The 25,878-nt window shown below is 39.1% G+C and overlaps 1 protein-coding gene across 8 annotated transcripts in view; it reads right to left on the reverse strand.

The window, feature by feature from the left end:
• Positions 1-3,331: 3,331 nt before the first annotated feature.
• Positions 3,332-25,878, reverse strand: part of ARHGAP18 (Rho GTPase activating protein 18) — a 171,741-nt gene continuing 149,194 nt past the window's right edge. For all 8 annotated transcript variants that reach the window (XM_005596918.4, XM_070223766.1, XM_070223769.1 and 5 more), the window contains 5 exons: positions 22,864-23,070; positions 22,022-22,162; positions 9,842-9,966; positions 6,065-6,126; positions 3,332-4,842 (listed from right to left, as the gene is read on the reverse strand). In XM_005596918.4, the coding sequence (XP_005596975.1) occupies positions 4,751-4,842; positions 6,065-6,126; positions 9,842-9,966; positions 22,022-22,162; positions 22,864-23,070 (627 nt within the window). In that variant the 3' untranslated portion in view covers positions 3,332-4,750. The remainder of the gene's footprint in view (positions 4,843-6,064; positions 6,127-9,841; positions 9,967-22,021; positions 22,163-22,863; positions 23,071-25,878) is intronic.

The raw sequence follows: 25,878 nt of genomic DNA on the forward strand, positions 1-25,878 counted from the left end.
GAGCTCTTTATATTGGTTAATTAATTCAGGCAAGCTTCTAAGAAGTAAATATTCCTTTTATTCTCATTACACAAAGTAGAAAATGAGGCACAAGTGAGCAGCTTGTCTTAGGTCACATTAGTTAACATAGGTAGTCTGGCTCCAGTGCACGTCACCTCTTAAAAGGTTACTTAACTCCATAAATTCCAGCTACTCTTTAGCCCAGCATTCAAGGCCCTCTATACAACACCTCCTACTTCTTCTGCTCGCTAGTGTCTCATCTATTTGCCCCCTTGTGTAGCAGAACTCCTTGTAAGAGTTGTCTTCTCCCGTTCTCTCTTAACCCTTCTGTAAGCCGTCTTTCATCCCTATCGCTGTACTGAACTGCTCAGCAAGGTCAACAATGACCTCCACATAGATGAACCCGGGGGTCGATTCCCAGCCCTCAGCTCCTTTGAGCTATAAGCAGCATCTGATATTGCAATCTTTCCCTTCTCCTCGATAGCCTTTCTTCACTTGGCTCCTGGCACATCACAATCTCTTGTCGCCTCAAAGGTCACTTCTTTTCAATCTCTTTGCTCCCTCCTTCTCCTCTTCCTAACCTCTAGCGTTGGGAAGCTCCAAGGCTCAGCTCTTGGTGATTGCCTCTACTATAGCCACACTCATTCCCCTGGTGATCTCATGCAAACTCATGGGTAAAGTGAAAAGTCCACACACGTGCCTATGACTCCAGCCCAGACCTCTCTCCCGAACTGTGCATGGATAACTGCCTACGGGACACTGCCACTCGGATGCCCAATAGATACCTCCAATTCAACAGGTCCGCCACTGAACTCCAGAATCCCTCCCTCCTCAGAACACCTAGTTTCCCTCACTTTCCCTATTTCTGTTGTTGGACACTCCATCTTTCCAACTGCTTATGCCAAAAATCTTGTGGTTAGGGGGCCAGCCCGGTGGCGCAGCAGTTAAGTTTGCACGTTCCGCTTCAGCAGCCCAGGGTTCGCCAGTTCGGATCCCAGGTGCGGACATGGCACCACTTGGCATGCCATGCTGTGGTAGGCGTCCCACATATAAAGTAGAGGAAGATAGGCACAGATGTGAGCTCAGGGCAGGTCTCCCTCAGCAAAAAGAGGAGGATTGGCAGCAGATGTTAGCTCAGGGCTAATCTTCCTCAAAAATAAAAAAAGAAGAAAAGAAAAAGCCTTGTGGTTATTCTTGATTAAAAGCGCATTCTCTCTGTCTCATTCCAGAAATCCTGTAGGCTGTACCTTCAAAAACATATCCAGAATCTGACCACTGCTGATCACTCCACAGCTACTGCTCCCACCAATGGTGCCCTGTTTCAGTCTCAAAAATGTCCTGATTTAACAATAAATTACAGTGGTCCTAATGCAAGGCCCTCCATGGTCTCATGCCCATCCTCAACCCAGTGTTACCTCTCTGGCCTCATCTGTTATTTTCACTGGCCCTCACTCCACTTCAGCCACGCTGGTGTCTTCGCTAACCTTTGGTAAGCTCCTGCCTCTGGACCTTTGTTCCAGTTATTCCCTCTATGTAGAATGCTCTTCTCCCAGATGTCTACATGGCAAGTTCCTCACTTCCTTCAAGTCTTTGCTCAGTTAGCAGATGTTCAGTGAGAATGCCTGTTTACTACTACAATGAGCCTATCCCTCCACTCTGTCCATTTACCCGGTTCATCTTCTTTCTGTCTTCATTGAACTTAGCATTCTTTCAACATACTATATAATTTTATCTCCTTATTATTTCATTATTTGTCTCCCTCCACTAGAATGTAAGCTCTATGAGAGCAGAGCTGTTGTGCTCATTGATGGACCTTAAGGGCAGATCACGCCGGGCACATATATGTAGGTGCCCAGTAAATATTTGTTGAATGAAGAAACAAACACATATGTACAAAAATAAAGACAGAGGTCATTATGTCCTCTATCTTAAACTTTCCACTTTCCTGGATCACTGTCTTTCCTTTTGTCATGATCCTTCTGCTTGAAAAAAACACTACCAAATGTCTAATTTTGGCTTAGAAAAATCTCTCTTCCCTCCCTCTCCACTCATTGGGTTAAGGATAAAAGCGGACTAATCGATTGAACATAGAAACTCTGAAATGAATTATTATTTATAATTTTCAGAATCAATGATCAAAGGGAGAGATCCATGGTGTTCTCACCTAACTGCCTTGCAGATGCCTTAACCACTTCCCTGTGAACTCGGGTTCACTTGCAAAACTTCCCAGTCTAGCTGAAAAGAATCCCTGACCAATACTGCCACCTACTGATCAGCAGGTGAGAAATCAGGACAACGGGGCAGAAAGCGCGATCCTGTTTAAGCAAAGTAGGAAAAGATAACGAAAAATCCCATGAAGTCAGTAAAATAAACAGCTTTTCCCAAAGAGTACTAGCAAGGAGTTTATAGCGAATTCTACAGCCGCAGTAAGCAAACAGTGTGTAATTGTAAAAAATTACAATAATCCCCTTCAGAGAAGAGGAAGCACCTCTGAAATAGCAACAGGACAACCAGTTTCCTATAAGTACCAACTCTCCACCTCCCCACCAGCAACTTCCTTAAGAGTTAGGATGTCTGAGACCCAAAGCAAAGATATATGTTGTTTTTATTTTCCCTCACACACAAATAAAAACAAATCTACCCTGAGATTTAAAATTCATTAGGAAAAAAAATTACAGAAAAAGCATTGGGGTTAATTCCAGGGCACTTATATTTGAGGCTCTGCCCTATGTTTCTCTACTTTAGAAGTAGAGACATTTTTCTTGGTTATTTAAATGCAATATTGTTCAATGTCAATGGATGTGGGTCATGAGTTCTAAGAAGGACTCGAAATAAAACAGCATTTTCATATTTATTTACCACCATCTGGTACTTTTTCAATATCAAAAGTCCCTCGTGCCCCTGTCCCCAGGGACATAGTAAACAGCAAAAACTGGCTGACAGAGGCTTCGGGAAGCCATCTATGTCAATCGTTTGCTCCTGTCTTTTTTTGAAGTTGTGCACTCCTAAAATGTTTTAAGCCCTTGATTTTGCTTTTATATTGTACTTTCCATTAAATTAAACCATTAGTAAAACATTTTGCTAACTTGGAAATTAACATAATCAAAATCAAAAATAGAATACTCTGTGTTTTTAAAAATCCTAAAGAATAGTAATTTGCGCAAGGAAAAAACTAAGGAAGGGAACAAGTTTATTTCCCCCACTTCTTCCCACTTTAAGAATTACACAGGAGCAACAGGAGCAATAAGAGTAGAAGCGGCTTCTAACGAAAACAAAAATAGTCCGACACACACTCGTGACCACATAGGATTAAAATAATTCCAAGAGAAGATAATTTAGAAAAATGCATTTAATTATAAAAAAAAATTTTAAATAAAAAAGCAGTGGCATCAATCTGCACAGAGTTATTTAGTGATCATATCCACAGGCCGCTCTTGTAATTATATGCTAAAAATTTATGACTGTTCTCATTAACAGCGTTTTCCCTCCTAATTAGAGTGGCATCAAGAGAGTGTAATTCTTCCTAAAGTACTGCTAAAAGTATCCTAAACACAGTTTGTGCAAGTCATTTACATCACCTTTTATTTACTACCCTGTAAGCTCATAAAATATCGAACATATCTCTCCCAGTTCATGCTTCTTATTTACAATACAGAGGCTCATCTCTTGTCACAATAGGTTTGTGCATTAAAATCCCTGGGAGTAGCGGTTTCCACGGCATTTTAATAAATTCACTCTCATTATTGAAAATAAGTACACAAACACAAGCTTGTTCATATGAATGTGTCGTACCCAGAAGAATAACTCTTCCTGCAGCCTTACTGATGAGTAAAAGAATCCGCCTGTCGGTTGAATACACTCTCAGTCCTTACTGGATTATACGACCATGCATATGGATACTGCTAATACGACAATAGGCAAAGCCTGCTATGATTTTTTAAATTTCATTTAGACGAGGACAGCATACATGAGGTGATCTGGCTTTCACTCCCGTTATCTAGAATCCAGTTATTCCACATGGATATATTTTATTTATTCTCAGTCTATAAGTATTTCATAGTTCCATAGTAGTTGGCAATGGAGTTCTGACAGTTCTATATTCTTGATAGTGGACACAGTTCTGTGCACATATATCAGATAAACTGAAAAAAATGCAAATCACTTCACGTGATACAGCAGGAAGAAGTGGCATGCTACTGTCTGGACAAATGATTCAAAGAGGTGAATATTAACATTCAACAGTGACAGGAACACTGTTGAATTCAGTCTGAGTTAAGATGTACTGTTTTCACAAGTTGCCACACCTGGTATTTGTTATCTTTTAGGTTAAAAAGCAAACTTAAGTGGTGAAAGGCAGCTGTGAGGAGGAGAGAACGTTGAGAAAGCATGGATTACTGTATACAAGATTTTAAGAGAAAAAAATACAAGGGAAAAAGAGTATATTTTCATATTAAAAAAACTATGTCACATCTAGGCACATTTCACAGAGTATATGAAAATAGCCTAGAAGCTAATTAAGTCCCTTCCCTCTCACTCCAGAGATATTTGTTTTCTAATAATACTACTAATAATAATTAACATAATTCTGGCAGCAGCACAAATCTATAACGTTTTAAGGCTTGAGTGTCACTATTCAACAGCCGGGTACATTTGAATAATAAGTGTCCTGCCATTTCCTTCATGTATCAACACTCTTGACCCAGGGAGGGTTATTAAGGAAGTCCTGGTGGCTGTCTGCCGCTGGAGTCTTCTAGGATGGCTTCGACTTTATGACCCACTCAGCATTTGGGTTGAGCTGATATAAGTCCTTCATGTGAGTGTCGTCATCGAGGCAGCGTTCCCCTATAAAGAGATGCAGCATCAGTTCCACACAGTGGGGAAACTGGGATGCAATTCTCAACTTAAGCCTAATGGTTTAATTCTGAAGTCTTACACTTCAAAATCTTTCCCATCCTTTCCCATCTCCCATCATATTATAAGACTTGCCCAAAATATTGAAAAAGCCAATTTAGTAGTCTTTCTCTAAATGAAGAGTTTTCAAATTAATTTAGGAAGTTGAAAATACTTTGTATGATAGGCTTTAAATAGCTCTTAAAAGCTTATTCACTTTTATCAAGTGTGGCAGCAGTTTTGCATCCACGTAAGTAAGAAACCACACTTAATTCCCAATAACTAACAGTAAAATGCAAAATCAAATATATTAATATTTAAATAATCTTTACTAATAGGGTTAATGAGTCTAGGTTTCTAATGGAGTTGGGATTTATTCAAATTTTAAGAATGAGCCTCCACATTCCTGTATTCAACTTTCAATATTTACCAGCATTTTTAAGTTCCAGAAAAAAAATCTATAAAACTTATCTTAAAATATTTTAAATTACTATTTTGAGTTAAATAGCATTTCATTTATTTGTTAATAATTTCACCTGTACCATCTGCAAGGTCAAAAAAAGGGGGGAAGTTAATTTCAAATTTTAATAAAGAGATGAGTACAATCCACCGCTAACTACAAGTGGGCAAATAAAATATGACATAGTCAAAGATAACCCATGCTTTTGTATCAAGTATCCTATTTCTATTGCCTAAGTTACCAATGTGTTTGTGTGTGTGTGTGTGTGTGTGTGTGTGTGTGTGTATTATTTAGTAGGAAATCAACAGGCAAAAATAACTTCTGCTTTCACTAAAAATATCTAGTACTAATACCATAATAAAAGTGTTATCTTGGTCTTAAATAAGCTCAACCACTTCCTTTATTAAGATGTGACATAAGCATATAAAAAATAAAGAAGTTTAGAAAAACTTCATTAACCATTCTAGAAGTGATTCTTATTTCAGGGCACTTGCCTTTTCTGAGACTCAACACAGATAGGCATTTCTAAGACGAAGCTCAAACAGAGCCTGAAGAGAAAGGTCAGACCACTAAATGGATCCACAGTATTCATCAACTATGTACAGCATGCTATATCTTACTCCTAATTTCCTTTTTTCCTCCAAAGATATAAATAATACCTATTGGCAATGTCAAATCAGCACATGGAATACAAAGAGAAAAAAATGTGCTTACCAATATTTCCTCCAACTTCATACAAAAACACTTCCCCTTTCTTGAGAGTCTGGACTATCCCACTATTAGAGACAAAACAAACTGATTAGTTGTGTCATCAGACAGCTTGCAAGTAAATCACTTTAATGTGCTTGGGGAATTCTGGCTCGTATGGAAAATTCATAACTTAGACACACTGTAATTATCTACACATTTGTATTTTCCCATCTGTTAAATGTGCCGAATAGGTAATAAAGATGTCACACCTGTAAATTAAAATAAACAAATGGAATCATACATCTGAAGGCAAAATAATAAATCAGTATCTAAATTGGGAAAATTAAAAAGAAATGTAACAATATTTTAGCTGCCAATAAAATTATTAATTTGATCATCTACTTTGTATAGGGGCCAAAAAGGTCCTCACAGAACTATAAAAAGAAATGGTCCCATGTCTGTTTTCACATTGCATTTACTCACTAAGCATTTATCATGGATTTGCTGTGCTGACAACTCTAATAGTACACAGGATGAATGTGAAGAACACAACATGGTTCAGAACCGTCCCTGGGTTGGCCATCCGAATATGGAAGGTACACACATTCAAAGGAGAAGCAAATACTCATTGTGAAGACTTGACACGTAGGAGACACTTACAGGTTTATCCTCGTCAAAGAATAAACTCTTCCAGAATATTAGCTTCCAATAATAAAAATTGGTAAAATTGAATGGTTTGCAAAACTCTGTGTACAAATTACCTGGGAAACGTGCTAAAAAATCAGATCTAGGGCTCTAGAAACTCTGATTTAATACATCTAGATGAAACCTAAGAATCTGCTTTTGAAACGCTTTATAGTGGATTCTGATGTATGGAAAGGTCTGTGAACCACTGACAGATGGCCCTGAAGATGCACTCCCTGGAATTGAGAAGAGAAAACCAGGTCTGACTTTTATTCAAACTGTTATGAAAAATACGGTACGGGAGAAGCTTTCTTAACCAACCATTTAATGACTCATCTTTGGTTATTCAATTCTATTTACTCTGCTCTCTGCAGCACACTAGACGCTCAGGGCTATAGACGTCCTCAGCCTAGGATCCACCTGCTAAGCGTTTCTTAACCAAGAGACAACTCGCTTTGTTTCCAAACTGGTGAAAAAGATGCTTCCAAAAGATGCTTATCTTGCAAATAATTTAATTATTATTATTTATTTATAATATAGTACATAACCTGATAAACTATGAATAAAAGAAGAGGCGTTATTTCTATGAAAACCAAGTTGAATATTTGGGGAGACTTGATAGAAAAAAAAATCTAGTCAGATATTGCTCTCAGATTGCTTCTCCAGTATCACCACTCTTGTTCCATTTCAAAGAACCCTTAAGTGGATTTCCTGGTATATACAAGCTTTCGTGTAATGCTAGTCAACAAATCCATGATTAAAGAAAAGGCAACAGCCTTTATCAAAGACTGGTGAATGAATGGGCAATTTATTGTACATTTATTTTATGCTATTCACGTGTTCTTGGCTTCAGTAGAGAAAGCAGGGGAGGAAAAGGATGAGCAAGTAGGGTTTCCAACTGCCCTACACAGGTGGAATGCAAACGGCAGGAGGAGGGGAAAGTGGTGGAAGAAAATATGCACATAAACATTTATTAAGAATTTCACTTATTAGATGGCCCAGACAGTGCTGTGTGCTTCATGGTCGCTTTCCCTGCTAATTATCACAAGACTATAATGTAGATCCTATTATGGTCCATTTCTACAGATGAGGAACTTGAGACTTAAAGAGATTATAAAAACTGGCCTAAGATGAAACAGGAAAAGCTGGCATTTGGATCCACGTCATTTGCCCCCAGCATCCCCAAGCATAAGGAAAGGGGCTGAGGATTGGGGGGAAAAGGAGGCAAATGGAGACCGAAGTTCACCAGACTTCCCTCTAGGTGGAGCAGAATGGGGAGAAGGGAAGAGGCAGAAGAAGAACCCTGCTTCCGGGGGCGGCAAATGATTATTTAATAAAAGCACCACAAGCAGAAAATCCAAATATGCAGATGACAACTGTCCCAAAGCTGGTGCTTTCTATGAGAATATGCCTAGTACTGTCACGCTATACCCTAAATGTACAACTAAACTGCACAACTTCATAGTCACATCTTGTGTTATCAGCAAGCAGAGGAACAAAAGTACAGACTAAATCATCACTTGGGTCCTGAAATTAAATGCTGTGTAAATTAACCGTGGCTAGCCCGGAAGTCTGGCCAGATCTTCAGCTACACACTCTGAGAGAGGATGGGAAGCCGTCCCTGGGAGGAAGAACGGCAAGAGTTGGTATCTACTAAGTCACAGCAGGGAGCAGAGAGGAAGTGGACTGACTTCACGTTGAAGTAGAGAGATACTTTAGGGAGCAAAAACATCCAAGAAATTCCAACTGCTCCCGGGACTTAATCCTGAGAAATCCCAGCCACTCTCAGACTACACCAACGGCCCCAGATCCCTGATGGTCTCTAGAGTCTCTGGCCAGTTTGGAGAGTGGCTAAAGGACTGCTTTTGAAGGCAGAAATCACAGATTTAGAATTCAGCTCCACCATCTATGAAATGTGTGATCACGCAAAGTCTCGGTTTTCTTATCAGTGAAACAGAAGCAGTATTAGCACTTCCTTCAGAGTGCTGTTGAGAGGGAAGTTCAAGCTGGCTACTGAAAGCCCAGAGATTACCCAGAAGGCTGGGTTTTATTTCATCACCATCTTTTAACTGCCCAGGCTCATTTCTTCTCCCTCTGTATAAACCCTGAGGGAAGATACTTTAAAATATATTTTTATTCCCCTCCCAACATCTAGCAGACGGCCTTAAAGAGAACAGAGACATATTACACACTTGTGGTACTGTATTGAAATTGGAGAGGTTTTGACAGAAAACTTCACTAAAGTCCTTGAATGTTAGAATGAGGAGATTAACTTCTACAGGAAACTAAAACAGAGTATTCATAAGCTAAGATGCCAATGCCTCTGTCTTTTTAAAAACAAAATTTAGATTACTTTGTTTCAATGAGTGGAAATGAGGGAGGAAAGCACTAAAAATACAATTTTAGCTAAAAATAAGAATTCAAAGGACAAAAACTGAAAACCCAATACACTTGTTGGAACCTCTAAAATTCAAGGAAAGATAATGCAAAATGTCTTGGAAAATGTTTTCTTCTAATATCATCCGAGGGACGCCAATGGTGTCAAAGGACTCCTCCTGCCCCGTCAGCCTCGGCACAGAGAAGGCTTGGTCACCCCTACGAGGACTGTGTGCTCTATCCTGGAGACTTCAGAGCTCAAGGGACTGGCTCTCCCCTCTCCAATCTTTATACCTTCTGTTTCTAAATTTAAGCCTGTCTTTTCATTCATTATATTTCATAGAAAAAGTTGTATCTTTTATTTGTTTATTTTAATCACACTGTATCCTAATTAGTGATTTTCCTAACAGCCTACACACAGTAATTAAGCTCCAATTAGCATATTCTGGAAAGAATATTGAGTGGTCCCCTGTGCCAAGCCCACTGCAGGCAGAGTACAGGAATGCTCAGACTTCCTGCTTCACACAGGCTCCATTTAAACACAGACCACACCGAATGAACCGACTCATTGCGACAGTCTCATTGTTAGGTTTCCTCTTCTTTTCTGCTGGGAAGACAAAATTTTTAAGCACTTCACACCACCCATAGTTATTAAAACAACGTGGAGGAGGGGAGAGAAAGAGAGAGAGAGCATGCAAGTGAGTTACACTCCAGAATAATTCAAACAAAACAGGCCTCTACCTTTCTTGGCTGAGAAACCTGGCAAGTACATCACTGGCTTTTAGTTCTTCAGTTAGCTGTATTGCCATGGAAACTTTCGAAAGATGGGGAGCCTGCACTCGAATCACTCCCTGAGGAACGTCAGCCTGCAAAGCAATAATGACACTGGAACAAAGCTGGCAGCAGCTGGAACATGTAACTCTGTGCAATGCATTGTATGGTAAGTGTGCTTAACTACTACGCGTTTTACTTCACCACATAAAAACCTTAACTACTGTATAATGGAATTTGCTAAATTACATCAAACCTCAAATATCCTCTTAATGGTGATAGGGGAACTTTCTAACGCTTGTGCAGTAATGCTTAATTATTTTTAAAGATGTAAAGAATGACAGCAATAACCATTACTGCCATATTAAGTGCTGATTTCTGAGTATTATCTACTAGAGGGTGCTTCTTCATGTAGCAATTTATGAAATTGAATCAGAAAGAAGTTACTTTGTGTGCTATTGCAATGTATGCATATTAAAGATCTTCTGGCACATTCACAAAATTTCACAAAAAAATTTTGACCCTGAGAGTATTAAAAAAAAAAAAATGAAATACACTTTTCTAATACGTTTGTAGTGTGTCTGCTCCTCACGTGGCTAATGAGCTTACACTGTGACCACACACTTTGAACTTAAGATGACCAATTGTATATCCTTTGCCCAGGGATGTTAAGAATATTTTCTGTATTTGGGAGAATAGCAAGGAAAGATTTTGAGAATTGTAACATGAAAATATCAGCTACGGCATTCGAAATATTAGGCTTAATTAATTCCTAATGGTTCTGCTAAAATAAATACTAATTTATTATTTATAACCATATACACAGAACTTAGAACAAGCAGCACACACAAATTATGCTTAAAAATAACGTTTTAGACACTAATAACCTGTTTAATTCAACTAAAATTTACTAAGCATCTACTGAGTACCAGGCATTGTGCAAGGTCTACTTACCCTGCAGACAAGTCAGACACAAGTCCTTTACTGTGCACAATGTTATCTTTGTGCTCACAATATCATTTTTATGTACATGATCTTAAATTGCTTTTTTTTTAAACATAAAGCAGATATACCACAGGTGGAATTAATGTGATTTCTTTCAAAGTTCAACAAAACAACACAGCTTTAGAATCAGGCTGCATAAAAATGTAGGTGCCCCCAACAGATTTAAAATTGCTTCTCAGTAACATCTGAGATGTAGAGTGGGAATAACAAAGAAAAGAAGGGATACTGCCTAAGACCGTACAAGGGAGCATGGGATTGGGTAAGACCTCCTTGGAAGGGCTGCAACCATCTGTTTCACCTGTGGAGACCCTGCAGCGGGCCTGACACCAACCTCAGAAACCCTGTTCCCCCGCACCTGACCACTCAGGGAAGAGCCGCAGGGCACACTCCTTCCCACGCAGACAAAGCTTTCTGGCTGTCCATTCACCATCCTGCTGGGCGAGGGACTGCCTTCCTAGCATCCTTGTCTGACTTCTCTTCCTGGGGAGATTGTGTTCAACGTGATCCCCAAAGGGGGTCCCACTCCCAGCCTGGTCCCAGATGCCTCAACTCTCTCTCCATCTCTCCTATCCAGCCTGGACCCTTGGCTTCCTTCGTTGCCTTCCAATTTTGGGGGCATGCAGTTTGGCCTGATTCCTTAGTCTAGTCTCTGACCTCGACTTTGCCTCTAGGATACAAGTCTAACTTACCTTTTTCCTCAATTCTGTGACAGATTTTATTGTCATTTGTAACATTTTGGAAAATGAACGGCTTCTTACAACAGATGGGGCATTTCACATGGTTGGTACCTTTTTCCTTTCAAAGCAGTTATTAAATCAATGGTGTAGCTCATAATTCAGGGATCACGCCACGTGCACGTCTACGTTGGGTTTCATCTCTAGCTTACAGCCATCCTGCTGTGGCCATTCTGCCTGCTCGCCTGGCCTCAACTATCTATTTCCTCATAAGAGGTGGAAAAGAATAAGCTGGCCCTGACAACTCAAATGTTGGAGTGAAAACTATTACAGCAACAGTTGAAGAACTAAGTCTGTGTCTACTTGGTTAGGGAAACTACTATTGGTATTTTGGATTCTATTGGCCTATGATTATTATTATTATTATTATATAACTATATATTATATAATATAATATTACATATATAACTATATATATATATATATAAGTTATATTATGGACGGCCCTGAATGGTAAATCAGGGTTTGCAGATAACCATCTACTTTAAGCTGATTTAAAAGATAGGAAATTATGCTCGAGTCATAGGGCCAAATATCCCTACATACAGGTTTTCTTTAGTGAAAGTGACACTGAAAAAAATTGTTCATAATTACGTCTTATTCAACCCTAGAATATCAAAAAGGCAGGCAAATCTATGCCAACATTCGAAGCAAAGTAAGATGATATGATTGAGTTTTTATACACAAAACGTCCATAATAAATGACTTACAAAAGCAAAATGACCCAGAAAAATGATATATTGCCATAGAGAGTTCAGGGATGCGGCAACCTTACTCTGCCCCCTGCCTTTTCCCCCACTATTCCTTGTGGGACATTCTATTGTTGGATAAAAAAGGCCGGTCAAAGTTTGCTACACACACCCATCCTTTCCTATCTTTATGTATGTTCTGCTCCCCTTGTGCAATTTCCCCTGTTATCCATTTCAAGGCCAAGCTCAAATACTTCAGACTCTATGGAACCTTCCATAATCCACAGGGTCAAAAGGAACATCCTCCTTCCACTGACATTTCCACTGAATCCCTTTTATGATGGGGATCCTAACATACGACACCTGTATTCTACGTGTCTGAGTCACATCTGTAGCCATCCATCAGTGTTTACTGATAAAATGAATCACCCAAAAGTATTTCTCACTAAAAATGGCATGTTAATAATAGTAAAATTTCTCTAGAATAAAATAAAGTATGCCAGTGTGTATTTCCTCAATAGCAAAAAATAGTCTTAGGTACACTGTCTAAAAGAAACCAGTTAAGTTGCCTCCATCTACCACATGGTACTCCCTCTACCACTGAGAAAAGACAGGAAGGGAAGGAGGGTGGAAGAAAGGAACTGAAGATGCTACAAGGGATAATTCAGGCACTTACTCCTGCATCGAGATACCAACAGCAGCGTGCACCTGCTTGAGGATGTTACCTCTTTTCCCTCAAGGCATCTCATGAACAGCTTGAAGGCCTCTAATAACATGACCATGGCCTACACTTTCTAAGTGAGTTCAGGGATGGACTTCGGAGAGTATGGATGTGCTTCCTTATAAACACAGCACTGAGGTCAGTGTGATGTCAGGCTGCACCCAAGGGCACCACGTCTGACACAGGAATCCAGAGTGTCTCTGATAATTCGAGTTCGGAGGGAAGAGGCCCAAGGTCCAGCTGCTGTGGGCACTTGAGAGTTCCCATGTACATTCAACGTGTCAGGTAATTGCCCTACTACGGCTTTTGTGAGCAGATGTGGAGTGGCGTGGATTCAGGTTCCTGACAGCTGTGAAACTTCCCACACCCTTCCCCTCAGTGAGTAGGAGTGAAGCTAGGCCAGCTCTAGATCAGCTTTTTTTTTTTTTCTTTTTTTGGAGGAAGATTAGCCCTGAGCTAACTGCTGCCAATCCTCCTCTTTTTGCTGAGGAAGACTGGCCCTGAGCTAACATCCGTGCATATCTTCCTCTACTTTATACATGGGACTCCTGCCACAGCATGGCGTGCCAAGTGGTGCCCTGTTGGCACCCGGGACTGGAACCGGCGAACCCCAGGCCACCAAAGAGGAACATGCACACTTAACTGCTGTGCCACTGGGCCGGCCCCTGGATCAGCTTTAACCCCTCCCAAACTACTAATTGCACAATTTTGACTCATTTCACGTAGAAGTGCAAGATCAATGCCTCTAAAAAGCTTTTCATTAGGCCAACCATGGCACAAAGCACCTTCCTAGGTTGACCGGCCACATTCTCTGACAACTAAGAAACCTGTGTTCTAGCCAGGAGGGTGTGTGTGTGTGATAGGAGCAATTCTCAGAGTGTCTATTTCTGTGGTAACACATCCCATCCAAAATTCTCACAATATGAAGACAGAGTCTGACTCAGTCTGCATCTACCATGCTCTTGACTGTTGGAGAAGAAATGAGTTTAACTGGTAGATGTAACAGTTAAAGATGAAGAGTTAAAAAGTTGTCTGGAAAGTTTCTCCTCAATATATTAACAGGGGTGGACAAATGATATTTACTAAAGATGATAAACAATAAATGATGCCAAAGCTCTCATTTAAATGGTGTATGACAATTACTATTAAGTTCCAGAATCATGCTGTATCAAATACCAAGACCATTAGTAGATACACCGAGCTGCTGAGCTGTGAGTGGGCACAACACACCTGATCATTAAGACAAACGGTCTGTTCTTGAGTCATAATAATAACTGAATCTGTGAACAATATAATCTTTGTACCCTTCCTATTTCATGTTTTTTTGTCTTAGCTGTGACGCTCTCTCTCTCTCACTTTGGTGTGCTTGTGAGCTGAAGTTACGTGTTGTGCAGCAAGACTGGAGAAGAACAGTATTTGACTCACACTAATAAAATTTAGTCACAAAGGATTTTACAACTTAGAAAATGTTAGTTAATTTCTTAAGCATGCAAACACTGTCATAATAGAGAAAATGATCTCATATGGTCCTCATGTGTTTTACATAGTGACAACGTCTACTTTTTAAAATATAATTTTATTTCTTATTATTTCGTTAAGTAAACTGATATTTTCATCAGGTGTAGAGATAAACACTACATTGTTCCTATTTTTGCACTCTAGAGATTAGAAATTTAATGTCAGACCTTTAGAAGAGACATTAATTCCATCTCTTTTTTTCACTAAAAGCTAATTTAAATGTAAAGCTGACATTTCTAATGCTATAGAAAAACCTTTTATCTTCAAAAGGGCAAACTGGAAATACACCTTTCTCAAAAAAAGGCTGGATATAACACATATTTTAGAAAATTAAACAAGGACATTTTAGCAAGGTATCTTAAAGTAAAATGGCATATTTATCACCTTAGTCTGATTCGAGGTGGGCATATAGAAGGCATTCTCTATGATCGATCTGGAACCGTCTACGTTCTGATTACAATCGGGCCTCAGTTACCCAAATGTTCAAAGGTTTACCCAACACACAGATTTAGAGAATTTTAAAGAAGGGCCTGAAATAACTTCATAGTTAATAAGCACTTAACTTACAATGAAATAAGTTCTAATATTTTCCTCTTTTAATAGGGATTTTTTTTGCACTATAAAAAGAAATCAGAGAATGTCTTAAAAAGAAACAAGAATTTGTGCTTGATACTGTAATCTGATTTTCCACCTGGGTCCCCAAGTAGATCCAGACACTGTTTTCAGACCTAAAGCAGATGCTTGAAACAACACCTGCGAAGATGCTCTGCATGAGAGCTGTTAAATGAAACCAGAGATGGCATTTGAAACAGAGTGGTGACTACAGACAGGCAACCCCAGCCACGAATGACTCAGAGTCTACCCTGCACTGCTGCCAACTCCAGGATTCTTCTGGAGAAGATGACAGAAGGTGGCAGCAACAGATTTCTTTTCCATATCCAAAGCCCTAAACCTTAAAATGTTACTAGATCATTCTGGAACTTTAAGCAAGTCACATAAGCTCTCTAAAACTTTAGTTCTTCAACTGTAAACTCAGAGTGTGACACTGGGTCATCCTGAGTAAACTCTGAAGTTAACCATTTGGGAGACAGCTTTCATTCCCTCTACCAAACAGGGTAGACGTGGTGAGCAGCCCGGCTTAGTTCACAGAATCTCAGAACCTCGCTCTGTGCCCACACTCTCTCGTAAACATACAGCTTCCCTTTACTTTGAGAGGTGGGCTTGAATGACAGAAGAAAAATCATGCACATATCTAAGTCCACAATGGACCTTGAAACTGGCATGACTCAGCAATTCATAACCAGATGCTCTTCAACGCTACCCTAGATCCTTATTAGGCAGAGATGCAAACTGAGGTATTATGGCTGAAATGATAGGATGCCTGATTTCCTTAAAAATACTAAAAGGAAAAACAGTGTGGGAGACAAGACGGAATAAAATCAGAAGAATCTGCTTGATCGTTGGTGATGAGTTTATGGGGGTTTATATACAATTCTCTCTATTTTTGTGTACATTAGAAAATCCCATAATAAAATTAAATATATGTACATACACATGCATGTTACCAAATGGGGGAAAATCAACCTTACTGTTTTTATACAGTACACATGCCCAGGTCCTGCTCTGGGACATTCTGACCCAGAGGGTCCAGGGAGTGTCTCAGTTATATTTTGTTGTTGTTGTTGTTCTTTTAAGTAATACTACAGATGTTCCTATTGCATACCTCTGGTTGAACACTATTAATCTGGTCTTACCCTCTCATTTTATAGAAGAAACTGAGGTCCAGAGAGATAAAATGACTTGTCATTAATGTCTCATTGATGGCAGAGCTAGGACTATATCCTCGAGCTGCATGACTTCTGGTGTGTGATGTGGTCATGTGTATACAAGAGTGCATGGATGTGTTTGTGTATGTGCGTGTGCGTGTGTACACTATCAATCACAACTGTAAATTGAAGGCTATCAGAAAATGGTTATTTTTAATAGTGTAGAATTTTGTTATTTTTCACCAAGTGTTTCCTCCTGCTGTCATTAACAGATAAGTTTTATTAGCATTAAGAAATTCACATTTGTACCAAACAATTCATATGCTGTAGTCATTAAAAATATTTGTCTTATTAAGTAGATTGAGTGTGTCCCTTACAACCTGGTTCATGCTATTAATTTACCTAGTCAAGCATGTCTTAATACCATGAATGCCTGATTATATATAGTTAGCATTAATAGCATGCAGAGTGCTTTAAAAAATATTACCTTGATGAATTTTCATGATCTACAATCTCTCGTCTTTCATTTTTCAATCTCTGGCAACTTGGCTTCTTCTACCAACAGTCACTTGACAATGGTTTTGAAGACAGTCACGACTGACCTTTCAAATGCAAAATATAGTCGACCTCTATCCAATGTTAACCTAACTCAACCCCCTGAGCATTTGGCACTACTACCCAAGCTCTTCAACTTACGTGACTCCTCCTCCCCAGGCTTCCAAGATACTATAATCTTCAACTTTCTCTCACTTCCTATTATTTCTTGGCCTCTTTTACCAGCTGGTCTTCCAAGGCCCACTACTTAAATATTGGTGTCCCCCAAGGATTTCTTTGCCATTTAATTTTCTTACCCCATACATCCCCTTTGTGTAATAGGAACCACTCTATGGCAAACTACAATCTCTATGCTCATCACAAATGCACACCTCCAGTCTGGCCACTCCTTGAGCTTCAGCCCCATGTAGCTAACATTCATGGAGGCATGTCGACCCCAAATGTCAAAAACTGACTCATCAAAAGTCTGCTCCTTTTGCTTGATGCTCTATCTTGATGATAAAGTCACCCAAGGTAAAATCAATGAGTCATTCTAGGTTCCTCCCTCTTCCACGTGCCTCACGTCCAGTTTCCACATCTTGTGGGTCCTACTGGCTCACATTCAACACTTCTTTCCATCCCCATTGCTAGGCCTTGGCTTGGCCCAAGACTGTGCTAAAAACTATATATTAAACATATGTTATAATGGCAGTAAAACATGTTCACTCTATTAATAAATAAACCCAGAATTTGGGTATACATCCTTCTCAGAGTTTTTCTGTAATCTATAAGGAAATAGAAAATAATGGTAAATAGTCCCAGATTTAAAGCCATACAGATTTGGTTTCAAATTCCAGCTCTACCACGTCCTAGCTAGATAACCTTAAGTAAGTTATTTAAGATTGCTGATTTTCACTTTCCTGATCTGTCAAAGATGAGACAATAATATACTCCAACTAAACCACTATGAATATGAAACAAGACGATGTTTGCAAAGTGTTTAGAATCATGTCTTACCTCTGGTAAGTGTTCAAAATAATGATAATTATTACTCATTACAAATATAGCAATATACTATTCACTGATTTGCAACTTCTTTCTTCAAAATATTGTGAATATCTTCTGATGTCTCATAAATTTCCATAGCATTTCATTACATAGATATCCCATAACACATTTAACTAATCACCTCTATCCTTTTGGTTTATTTCTAATTTTGGCCAGTATAAAGAAAATGGCGATGAACTCAAGCATAACTATATTTGCACGCTCATCTTATTATTTTTCCCTTTGAAGGAATTTCTGAATCCAATGAGGAACATGGTTTTCAGGACTTTGCCCCATGCCAACTGTTCTCCAGAAGGATTCTACCAATTTATATACTCCCATCAAGGCTGGAATGAGCCAGCATCTTCTGCCTAATCTCCTATCTTTCACTCCTCCAAGCTTTCCTTCACCTGCCATCATAGTAACTATTCTAAAATGCAAATATAATCACATACCTGCAGGGGTCACGACTTTCAGTGTTTCTTGTCATATACAGAACAGAAGCCCAGCTCTTCCTTGAGCCCCACTCCAGCCTTCCTCTGGCCCTGCCCCTCCCTGCACCTCACTAGCCAGGATGCCTGAATTTTCCCTCCAAACACCCTCAACCATCCCCACTTAAATATCAAATACATATCTCACACTCAACAGGCCACAAACTGAAATTGTGAACTTCCCTATTTAAGTGTCAATTCCATCCTTCCAGCTTCTCAAGCCAAAAAATTTCAAGGTATTCTTGACTTCTTTCTTTCTCTGACAGCTCATATCATTTCAATGCCAAGAAATCCCAATGGCTCTAATTTCGAAAAATATCCAGAATCCAACCACTTCGCCCCCGGCAGTGCTAACACTCTGGTCCCTCATGTGGATCACAATGTGAAATTCCTAAAGGGTCTCCTCGAGTCTATTCTCAACACAACAGCACAAGGGACTGTTTTAAAACATAGTACACATTTTCAAGTCTTTGCTCAAAACCCTGCAATGGCCCCATTTCACCCACAGTGAATCCAAATTCCTAACGATCGCCCACAAGGCCCTAGGTAATCTGGTCCCATTGTCCCTCTGATCTCATTTCATACCACTGTCCCCCTTGCTGGCTCCACTCCAGTCACAATCACTTTGCTAGTCCTCAAATATTCCAAGCAAGCGTGACTTAAGGCTTTTATACCCACTATTCCTTCTGCCTGGAATGTGCTTCCTGAGATAGACACCCAGCTCAGCAACCTGCCCTCCTTCACATCTTCACTCAAATGAATAACATCCAGACCACCCAACTTAACATTGCAAGAGGCTCCCCTCCCAATTCCCCTTTTTCTGTTCTACCAATGTTATTCTTTTTAGAGTACTTACCACATACTAACATACTATGTAATTTACTTATTATATTTATTTTTATTTATAGAGCAACAATCTTTATCTGTTTTATTCAATAATGTATTTCAAGAGCCTAGAACAGTGCCTGGACATAATAGGCACACATCAAATAGTTGTTTCACAAATGAATCAAACACCCCAGGTGCTTTCATGCTCCATAGTTTCATGCTACACATTCAAATGATTTAGAGGGAGAGTCAAGAAACAGGAACCAACAAGACAGAAACGGGGGCGGTAGGGGGCTTATCACAAAGTAGATGGTCCTCATTTCATTCAAAGGAAACAGCTGCTACTCAGATCCAAGCAATTGTTACACAGGAAAGCAGGTCCCCTATGGCACGGGGACAGGGGGATGTCCGTATGTTCAACTTGTCCAGTTAAGATAGAAGTCCAGACTTTCATGAAAAATTTCTATTTTTTAAATAAATAAATGTTTTATTTCTGATCTTCTTTTTTTTTTGGTGAGGAAGATTGTCACTGAGCTAACATCTGTGCCAATCTTCCTCTATTTTATGTGGGATGCTGCCACAGCATGGCTTGGCAAGCGGTGCTAGGTCCACGCTCAGGATCTGAACCTGCGAACACCAAGGCCACTGAAGTGGAGTGCACAAACTTAACCACTACGCCACCGGGCTGGCCCCTCATGTTAAACCTTTTAGTTTTAAAATTTTGGCAACTGATGGAAGTCTATGTAGAAACACCTGATTAGTGAGTGTTTCACCTGATTAGTTAGTGACTCACCACGTATCTATAGTATTTGACATTATCTTGTACTTTGTTGTTCTGTGTTTTCTGTGTATATTTGTTCTCCCTAATAAAATGATAGTAACTGGGAAAAAATTCTGGCAATTGACTATAATTTTTCAACGAAAGTAACAGGCTCAATGAACCTGCACTAGGGGCCAATGTCACCGACGGGCTACCGCCCTGCCAGGAAGCTTCCTCTGCTTGCAAGACCTCCCTCTCCAGTTTGCTGCCTGAATGACACTCACATGTGTTTCATATCTCAGCTCTCCTCCCCAGTGAAGCCGTTCTCATGCTCACTTCCTGTTTTGTAGCGCAGGGCACCATGGTCAGGATTCCATCACACACTTCTCCCCTCTGAGCTCAACCCTTCCCGTCCCTCTCTTAGCTCCCTGAGGGTGAGCACTAAGCCCCACCTCCCTTTGAACACCTTACAGGGACTCAGGGCTTGGCACCAAGGAGGCACTTAGCAGCATTTTGTCAAAAGAATCACTGAATTTCTCAGAAGAGAAAACCAAAACTCAGAGAGATTAAGTGACCACTAACATGATAAAACTGAGATTTAAATCTGGCTTTAAATCTCAAGGCTTAAAATGGCAATACACCTTCTAAAGAGTACAGAGATCATCTGGGACCAGCTCTCATCTAATTGACCCAAAGGACAAGCTAAAGAAACCCAAGTTAATGCTGTTTTTCTGTCCATGACAAAATTATTTAAATGTTTCATCTCCAAAAAAGTAACTTTTTAATTTTTGCCTGGGGATTTATTATTAAAGAGGTACAGCACAAATTTTGTTTCCTTAGGTACATACTGGGAGTATCACATTATAATCGCCTTACAGAAAGTCTATAAATCGCCTAAGTTAATATGAATAAGCAGGTCTACAAAACAAGAAGATACTCACATATTTATAATGGTTTTTAGAGGAAATGGAACATTCTAAATTAAACAAAAATGTATCTCAAAAATCCTTTCTAATCTATGATAATATGAAGACCTGTCTCAAAAAATATAAACATTATTTACATTTTCCTTTTATTAAATTTTGTTTTTAAAGATACTTAAAAATTGATGAAAAATGTTTAATGCCAAGAAAATGTTATTTTGTAACAGCAAGAGCTATAAATAAGTATAGGAGAATTTTTTTTTTCTACAATTATTGGATCCCTAAGTAGGCCAAAGCAGAAAAATCAGACAAAGGCAGGTAATTGCATTTCCACATTATTCCACAAGATGTCAGCATGTAACTGAATAACTTCCATGGTGGTGGGGGTGTCTCCACGGTAAATAGAACAATAGAAACCCTTTCGTTTCATGATCGTAAGTTAGATCATGAACTCACTTCATAATGTGTTTTCATGTATATTTCATTATTTTAAAGCCAGTTCTCAATATATTCTTAAAGCAGTTTGTAAATACTGATATTTATGTATTTCTTTTTTGAGGCATTTAAATTTTCTTTGTTCCAGTGTAACTCTCTCCAAATTCTTATGATCCAGTTAAGAACGTTTAAGTATTTACTCAAGCCCAGGAAGGATCCTATGTATAATACGAACATTGACCTATTTGTCTGGGTTAGTTATTTTTCCCCATTTTGCAGATGGGAAAATTGAAGAAAAAAGATCAGTGGTTCACGCAGAGGACTCTTGACTCACTAGACATTACACATTCAGTGGGCAACTGGAGTCTGCATGGAGTCCTTTGTCTGTGAGGGTGTGGGCGTGGGTGTGTGCGGTGGGGCTGGGTGTGTACTGAGACATTCTGGTCCTGTTATCTTCCTTTGTTCCCCACTAACAGCTCACATGCTGAGTCACCAACACCTGAGCAACTGTCAGTACTGATCCTCAGAGTAGCAGGAGTATAGTTACCATTGTTGATGCCTTTAATTGATAAGTAGTACCAGGACCCAGTAAGAATGTAGAAAGTCACACTACAAAAACATATCAAACTCTGTTGTATGTGTAATCTTAAAAACAATACTGAAATCTGTATTAAATATGTATCTTCAAGTTTTTCTTACATCGTTTGCAGTCTTATCTTGCTTTTCATATTTTTCTCGGTCATAAGCCATTTTCTTCAGCAATTTCTTCATGGCTTTTTTATCTTTTTTATGATTTTCGGTGTTTTGCTTCCTCACTTGGTTGACAATAAACTTAGGAATCTATGGAAAAATGAAATTAAGTTTGGGGAGGAAAAAGAAGTGGCACCATTTTACACTATGGAAATAATTTTTTATTTCTTAAATTTGGGGAGAAGTAAAGGTTTTCTCTATTTGATAAGATTATGCCATTTTACATGCACCATTCATTAAATTTGGGGAAAAAAATGCATCGTATTACTCATTCACCTTGTGTACAGAGCATCCACATGATGCAATTTACCACCCATTGTATAAGGTTCGAAAAGAGGTTTGGTGAAGTTCAAGGACATAGTGGCTGTCTTCTATGTCTCGTATGCCAAGAGTGGAAACTGCCTGAGGGACTGGCATTATTGGCAATGGTCCCTTTAGCAGCCACCTATCTACAACCTAGCCTCTAGCTAACCTATAGTTAATAACCAGCCAGCCTCTCTTGTCAAAAGAGAAACTCGCCAATAAATAAGAGCTGACAGGTATCTAGCAATGATCCAGGAAAAACTGAGCCTCAGAAATTACATTAGCAAAAAAAATTTTAGACGTTATCAAATGGAAACCATGAAATAATGTTATTTTAAAACTTAAGATTTAATCAACGGACATTAATTTTTTTAAATTAATTTGAAATCACCCCAATCAGTTACTTTTTTATAGAGAGTATAACAACAAAAAGACTTCAGACTCTAGATATCATCACTCATTAACAGAGCTTAAAAACGTATACTTACTGTCCATAGAAGTTTTTGATACTTAATCAATAAGTGCATGATATTAGCTGTCCCAGCTGCCATTACAAATTCTTGCTGTTCGCTGGACTTCAAACCCAATGTGTGACACATGAAGAGGTTCGGGGCCATGACCATTGCTACATTCATGGCTGTCATCTTATTTTTCTCTTTACTGTCTATGACTCTTTGGAGAAATTCAAGCAAGGCCTGAAACAGAAAAGACTCTGAGGTTTGTGTTGTACACGAAGATAGATTAAAGCACTGTAACATGTGGGATTTTTCTTTAGTTAAAAAAATAAGTTGTACATAACATCAGTCAGCTAGCCACATCCAACAGGCGTTGTCATTAAGGCTTCTCCATTTGGTTCACACACCCTGAGGTGGTTCCTGGTTTTACTAAGGACTATGGCACCGGATGGGAAAGAAGGCCTAGAGGACCCACATATGAGCTGGGTGGTGGGGAGAGGAATGGAGAAGTGTCAGCCCTCTAGCCTACTGGAGACTTGGAGCCCAGAAAAGCAGTTTAAAATATCATAAGATATTCACTTGCTTCAGGAAGTGCTGTACTTTTATCTCAAGGAATTTAAAAAAAAAGGTGCTCTTAAAAAAGCTCATTCAACCTCAGGCTATTGCTTTAAGGCACTCAACAGCTGGCTGAGAAGAAATCTAAAAAGAATGGAGATTGTGATGGGGAGGCAGGGAGAATGAAGAAAGACCAAAGAGAAGAGAATTTTTAAAAAATGAATGAAGGATGTACGAATGAATCAAAGAAAGAAAAGGACCTTTTCACCAAAAATGGCTAAATTATGCTCAGTTTGACATCGCCCACTTCCCACCTCTATTGCCAGCAGGTGAGTGTCCTCTGTGCTTATGTTCCACAAAAGCCACAGCAGCTTAGATCACCCTCCCCTGGCAGGGCTTAAGGCTCTAAGTTCTTCTTTTGCCTTCTTTCGTAAAGTAATTTTGGTCTAGAACAATAATAACAATAACTGCACAGCTATTCCATGTTCTCTATGGGGGAGGCATAGCTTTAAGTACATCATAGAGATCATCTCACTTACTCCTTATTGGAGCTAGAGAGATGCTGTAATTATCCCAATTTTACAGATGAGAAAACAATGTCTAAGAGAACGTAAGTAATTTACCAGAGGTCATATAGCAGGCAAATGGTGGAGAAGGAATTTAATTACAGGTCTCTCTGGGTTTTGTTTCTGAACTCTTAACTACTAAGAGTCATGTATTCACGTTTAGCCTAAAATCTCTACCTGAAAAAGGTCAAGTAAACTATACCAAAATGGGGGAAAAAAAAAACCCAAAAACACTGGATTCATCTCTCATAGAATTTCAGATAAAAAAAAAAAATTCCTGTAAGTGCTAACAGGTTGATCTTAAATCAAGCTTAGCTGCTATATGGACCTCAAAAATTTGAAACAAACTAAAGGCATAGCCTTAATATCTATCAATGAAATTTATGTATCTAATTTCTGATACAGTACTCAGAAAGTTAAATTGTAATCCAAGCATAAGGTTATACAGAAACAGTATCTTCTCAAATGAGGACAAAAGATTAATTAGTGAGGTTTGGAAAAAATATTTAATTTTGTTCCAGAGACCAGAATAATTATTCAGGGACCAGTGTATCTCTTCCTTTATGAGCATAAATTATAGAGATTAGGTAATAAGCCACTTTAATTGTGGTGTGCATATGCAGTAAGATTATTCAAAATATTACTAGCAGAATATTAGAATGTGTGAGGGTAGATATGAGATTAACAAAAGGTTAGCCCAGCCTTGCTGAAAGAACTTCATCTCCAGATATATTTTCTCTTCATGTGAACTGTAAGAACCGTCCTCTTAAAAAAGTATCTAGGGGCCGGCTCCTTGGCCGAGTGGTTAAATTCGCGCGCTCCGATGCGGCGGCCAGGGGTTTGGATCCTGCGCGTGGACATGGCACCGCTCGTCAGGCCAGTTTGAGGTGGCGCCCCACATCCCACAACTAGAAGAACGTGCAACTAATGATATACAACTGTGTATGGGGTGGGGGTTGGGGAGATGAAGCAGGAAAAAAAAAAAAAGATTGGCAACAGTGGTTAGCCCAGGTGCCAATCTTTGGGGAAAAAAAAAAGTATCTATCACCATTCTGGTATCATATGAGTATCACTGGATCCACTCTCTGAAAATCCAGTTTGAGTCCCAGCACAGTCAGTTATTAGCTATGTGTGATCTTGGGGTAAACCTTTTAACATCTCTGCTCTTTAAAGTCTTCTCATTCATAAAGTAAGAATACTAATCTCTTAGCCTGCTAGGTTTCAGCGAGACAATGTACATAACGAACTTCCTAAAATTACAGAAAGGATAAACAAATGCCAATGATTATATTAGCACGAATCCCCAGCTGATATCTTAATATCAGTCTTCATTATTCCTCCAAGTCAAAGTAGGTATGACCATCGGTCCAATAATCAAAGGTAAGAAAATCCTGGTCAAGCGGCTTGCCCAAAGACACTTGCAGCTTCAGGTTTAATCCAGGACGTGGTGTTTAACACAGTACCTCCTAACCATTAGATGTGCTGTACAAATAGTCTACACGGTCACAGACACAGTCCTCTACCTCCAAATGACAACTGAAAGTGTGGCACCAGAACTGGAAAAATTGGGGAAGTTTGGGTTAAGCTTCCTGAAACTACCTTGTGCTGGAGTTTCCCTTCTCTTTTACAGAACTACATTTAAATGGTTTATAATGGTTTATTCTCTTGTACACATGGTCTACTTGTTTCAATGTTTCTATTATTAGAATTCTTGTTTGAAACCTTCAGTAAAGCTGGCCAATTAAGCTCAAAAAGCTTAAGTAAATTAGTAAAATTACTTGTTTGCATTTTCCCATTTTTTACCCCCAAAAGTATTTCCCACCTTATTTATAAAGTTGTGCTCCCAGTAACCTCATGTGTAAAAATTAAAACTAGTCAAAACTAAAAAATATTTATTTTTAATACAGAATTTTTTAAAGAAAGTGCC

Source organism: Equus caballus, chromosome 10, assembly GCF_041296265.1.
Source record: "Equus caballus isolate H_3958 breed thoroughbred chromosome 10, TB-T2T, whole genome shotgun sequence".
Classification (NCBI taxonomy): domain Eukaryota; kingdom Metazoa; phylum Chordata; class Mammalia; order Perissodactyla; family Equidae; genus Equus; species Equus caballus.